At 38.5% G+C, this 5,227-nt stretch overlaps 1 protein-coding gene across 7 annotated transcripts in view; it reads right to left on the minus strand.

Moving 5' to 3' along the window:
• Positions 1–5,227, minus strand: part of LOC101358841 (guanylate-binding protein 7) — a 66,580-nt gene that overhangs the window by 20,441 nt on the left and 40,912 nt on the right. For all 7 annotated transcript variants that reach the window (XM_023733380.1, XM_023733382.1, XM_023733378.1 and 4 more), the window contains 3 exons: positions 3,361–3,488; positions 982–1,091; positions 584–780 (listed from right to left, as the gene is read on the minus strand). In XM_023733380.1, coding sequence (XP_023589148.1) covers positions 584–780; positions 982–1,091; positions 3,361–3,488 — 435 coding nt within the window. The remainder of the gene's footprint in view (positions 1–583; positions 781–981; positions 1,092–3,360; positions 3,489–5,227) is intronic.

The raw sequence follows: 5,227 nt of genomic DNA on the forward strand, positions 1-5,227 counted from the left end.
TTCTTTCAAAGAACCAACTTTTGGTTTTGTTGATTCTTTCTATTGTTTTTCTGTTCTCTATTTCATTTATTTCTGCTCTGATCTTTACTATAGCCCTACATTTTTAATTTTTCTTTATCTTTCCCCTTCTCCCTTGTCCTTCTCCCTCCCACCTAGGCCCTGAAGTATCTCCACCCCTTCCTGAGGGACCGAGTTATGCCACCTAGTGAGAGAGGCAGTGTTTTGAAGAATAAATCCTGACATTGAACATCTGTGAGTGAACATCTGAACATGATAACATCAACAACTTAAGTATTACAACACTGTATGTACAACGTATCACTAACGATGAGATGCACCAAAAACACAAAACAAAACAGGTTGTCATAAGTGCATTTCATCATAACTGGAACATGGCCTAAGTCAGGGACTACCTGTGATAGTAATCCACAAAAACCAATCACCAACCACTATTCAACAATTGCCAATCACCATTTTCATGGGTCTCAACCAAGTTTCAAATAAAAATTAAAGTGCTAATGACAGGGCTTAGTTGATCCCACCACCTAATGAATTTTTCATCTCCCGGGTTATGCTCTGATACCTGGAATCAACTTCAAGGCATCCTCCAGGTACTCATCTTCAGTGATGGGGTTTCCATCTATCTTCAACTCCAGGGTGAAATCCCTTACAGTCCAAACAAAATCTGGAAAGAAACTCACAAACTCAGTAGAATCTTCTACTTCATCAGCTCTGGAGGAGGATTTTGCTCTGATTAACTCTGTTAGTTCAGTCACATAGCTAGAAACTTAGTTAAGGAAGGAGTTGCAGCCTACATAATAACTTTCAGAATATTTAAAAACACATTTTATAAACATTAACTTCTGCCCTATTTCCCCACCTCTTCAACCATAACAACGGGTCACAGAAAAGAAGAAACAGTCTCAGTTGCCATTCCCATAAACTCAGTAAAACAATGTGGTTTAGTTTTTGGAAGGATACTACAGTTGCTCCAGGGCCTGGTGGTCAATGGTCTTCATGCTGTTGTAGACAAAGGTGCTGCTCAGGAGCATGGCCAGTATGAAGATCCATGAGTCATTCTTTGGGTCACTCTAGAGTGTAAATTAGAGTAAGGGACCTGTGAATCTACTCTTCATTCATTCATTCAGTTGTTTATTCACTAGCCCTGGTAGCATAGTAGTTAATGCACTCACCTGTAACCGAAAGATCGGTGGTTGAAACCACCAGTGGCTCCACAGGACAAAGACATGGCTATCTGCTTCCATAGAGATTTACAGCCTTGGAAACCATATGGGAATGCTGTGAGTCAGAATCGAGTGCACAGCAATGGGCTTGTATTTTTTTTTTTTTTTAACTTGCTGAATAATATGTATAAGGACACAAGTTTTGAAGACAATGTTAAATTTGAACCTCTTTTTTTGTGTGTTTACAGGGACTCAGGGTGTAAGGTTTTTTAGTAATTAAAAGAAGTGAATGACACTGTCAATATGAGTAATATATTTAATGCAGGTTGTAGAACTGAGTAGGCTTGCAGTAATAAGTGGGAAATTATTCCTTGCATAAATTTTATCCATCATGGGCTATTTCATTAAATTCAGTAAGTATTCATTGAGCATCTACGAAATGCCTGGCACTGCATGCATTCATTTGGTTGTGTGGATGCAAAGTTCCATAAGACAGTCTCTGCCCTCAAGAAGATGACAGTGTGGATGGTCAGATACATATGCAAACATAATAGCAACTAAAATAATGATCTCTTTCAAGAGTGGAACCAAAAGCTATAATCTAAAAGAAAAAGTAGTAAGTGAAGTAAACTGAAACAAGTACCCAGTGTGTTCAGAGCATGAAGAGACTGTCTTACTGTGAAATGATGGCAGTAGGTTGAAAATAGATTAAAGAGTTGACAGAATATCAAAGAAATCGTGCTGGTGGAAGGACTAACGTAAACTAAGTCAGAATTAGAAATTGTGATTCTATAACTGTATTTTAGAGTTATTTCATTTAACTGAATCTGTGGGTAGGTGGGTAGGAGTGGAAGATAAGGTTGGAAATGAGACCCAAGGTAAGACAAGAAGGTCCTTGAAGGCCAGGCTAATAGAATTAGATATTACCCAAGTCACATCATGAGTTCTAATGTCCTGTATGATATTTCTGCGGCAATTAGTCATTTAATGTTTGCCAGGTTTTGGTTCCTTAGATAATTACAATTTAGATAAAATGAAATAAGTTTAGAGTATATCCTAGTTGTACTTTGGTGATTATTGAGAATTTTAAAACTGAATTTTCAAATTCAGAATTTGTAAACTTCTCACCCCTACACCACAACCCCCCACCCCACCTTTTTTTTGTTGTTGCAGTAATGGAAAACAAGTATCTACTGCTGCTACTTTCAATTTAGACACAGACTAATAGAATATGAGACAAAACTATTGATCGCACCAGATCCTACAAGATAATCTACCTAAAATAATCTCATTTACAATGTTTTTCATGGGTGAAGCTCATGCTTTTATAGAAGTCAGTTAAAAATTCAACTCAAAATCCCAGAAACTGAGACTGAAACCTTTGTGCATGTTCCCGGTGTAGCTCATGCTATTCTGAAGGTGATTTAAGTAAATTGCTTCACTGATACCTTATTTACATGTCTTCTACTTCCAATCTCGTTATCTCCACACTTTAACTGGTAGCTCACACTGACCTATTGGGTTTCAGTTTAATTGCCATTTTCTCCTGGAAGCTTTCTCTAGCCTGTTTGACTGAGCTAGGTGCCCGCTTTTGTGCATCCATGGCACATTGTGCTAATCAAATGGTGTACCTGTTGTCTCCCAAATAGGTCCTAGGCCTTTACCTTGTTCACTGCTTTGTCTGTAGTACTTAGCACAGAGCCCTGGAATTCAGCTGTTCAATAAGTATCTGATAAATGGCATCATTCACCTTTGTGTTACAAATAAAATTTATCCCTAATATACCAAAATGTTTGAACTTACCAAAGAAATAAGTTCAAGGAAACAGAATTTAATGTCACTATCTATAATTTGGTTGGAGCTCTGATGGTGCAATGGTTAAGCTGCTAACCAAAACGTTGTCGATTCAAACTCACCCAGCAACTCCTTGGAAGAAAGACCTGGTGACCTGCTGCCATAAACATTACAGCCTAGAAAGCCCTATGGGGCAGTTCTACTCTGTCAGATTGGGTCACCAAGAGTCAAAAATGGACTTGATGGCCCCTAACAAAAACATCTATAATTTGGATTTTCAGTTTGCAAGAATATGTCACAAAAGTTAATTAAGATGGTGAATTAAAATGTTTAAGTAGATAATCAAATGAAAAGAAGATTTTTCCATGATATTCTGCCTTACCTTTTTCACATTGCCCAGGCCTTCAACATCCAGCAGGACCAGTGTGTGATTAGGCTTGGAAGGGTGAGGTATACACCACATCCAGATGCCTTTGGTTACAGACCTCACTGTGGAGCCCAGACAGAAGCCTGCAATGTAAGTGGAGAAAACAACATATGATGACAGTAGATAGTCCAGGCTCCTTAGGGACTATATTAATTAAACTTGTAGGACTGCCATTGCCTGCCATAGAGAGGGATTGCTTCCATTTCAGGAAGGATAGCCATCAAAGTATTATACATATTAAGGACTTTTGCAAGAAACACTTTGTGTCCCCTATTCATTTCATTCTTTTAAAAGCTCAAACTACATCACGTTACATAATTAATATAATATCTATTAATGTGTGTATTTTTATCTGACATTCAAGATGAACAAAACAGCATGAAATTTATAAGTAGAATCAGAGAGACAGCTGAGATGAGAGCTCTGTGTTTCCTGTTCATCTTTACATAACACTTCCTTTTCCTTATTTCTACTACCTGTCTGTCCCCTTGTTGCACTGAGGTAACTTGTTGTTGTTATGATGCTAGAAGTTATGCCACTGGTATTTCAAATACCAGCAGGGTCATCCATGGTGGTCAGGTTTCAGTGGAGCTTCTAGACTAAGACAGACTAGAAAGAAAGGCCTGGTAATCTACTTCCAAAAATCAGCAAATAAAAACATTATGGATGACAACAGAACATTGTCCAACTTGCTTGCTTTGGACAGGTCATTAAGAGAAATCAATTGCTTGAGGAAGACATCATGCTTGGTGGAGTAGGTGCCAACAGGATGAAGGAGACCCTCGATAAGATGAATTGGCACAATAGTCCCAAAGATAAGCTTGAACATGCTGATGACTGTGAGGATGAAGCAGGACTAGGCAATGTTTTCGTCTCTTGTACATAAAGTATCCATGAGATGAAGTTGATTCGATGGAAATGATCTCTCTCTCTCTCCCTATCTACCTATCTGTCTATCTCTTTCCTTATTTGGGTTCCAAATTAATAGAAAACCTCTTAAAAGGAGAAGACACCAACATGGGAAGAAGTACAGTGACTGGTTTCTCTAGTCCAGTTCTGCTGAAACAGGCTTCCAGTAGCAGAGTAGTGAGAACTGAACCCTGAAATATATTTGTGGAATCTGTAATTTGCACCCCTATGCATGCAGTTTAAGAGTCCTGATTTGTTAAGCAGCTGAAATCATTTAAGTGTTAAAAATGGCTAATAACAAAGTCAAATAAAATATTTAGGAAAATCAATGTGTATTGGAATATAAGAGTAATTAGTCGTTGACATTCTGGAGTAGTTAGGAGGCATCTAGAATTTTAGAACTGGGAAGTTCTGAAGCCATCATTTAGTACCAACTCACTCATTTTGTGGATGATGCAAGGGAAACTCAGAAACTGTCACTGGTTAGCACAGCTAGTTAGTCGTACAACCTGCACTAACAAAGGCCCTCTGACTCAGCCTGGGTCTTTGTGGGTTACACTGACCTTGTCCACAGGTCAACAGTCTGATGGAACGGGGGTGGCCAATCAAGGCACAAGTAGTAGAAAACGAAATGAAAGAGATATAATAAATCTTGGAGGGTAAATGAATGAGATACCTGGGAAGAAGGAGGAAATAATGAACACTCCAAGGTTTCATATCTTGGTGACAAATAGCTATAATTTCCAGCATGGAAGAGAAGATTTTGATATACCAGTTCTCTTTATTCATCTCCCCTTTCCCTTTATCAGATTCACTTTACTGTTCTTCATACTGACCTGTGCCTCAGGATTTTGACTATTATGGCCTATGTCACCAGAGCTTCTTTGTGTTCCAACTTCTGGTAGACTTCAAC

Source organism: Trichechus manatus, unplaced genomic scaffold (genome assembly GCF_000243295.1).
Source record: "Trichechus manatus latirostris isolate Lorelei unplaced genomic scaffold, TriManLat1.0 scaffold00058, whole genome shotgun sequence".
NCBI lineage: Eukaryota > Metazoa > Chordata > Mammalia > Sirenia > Trichechidae > Trichechus > Trichechus manatus.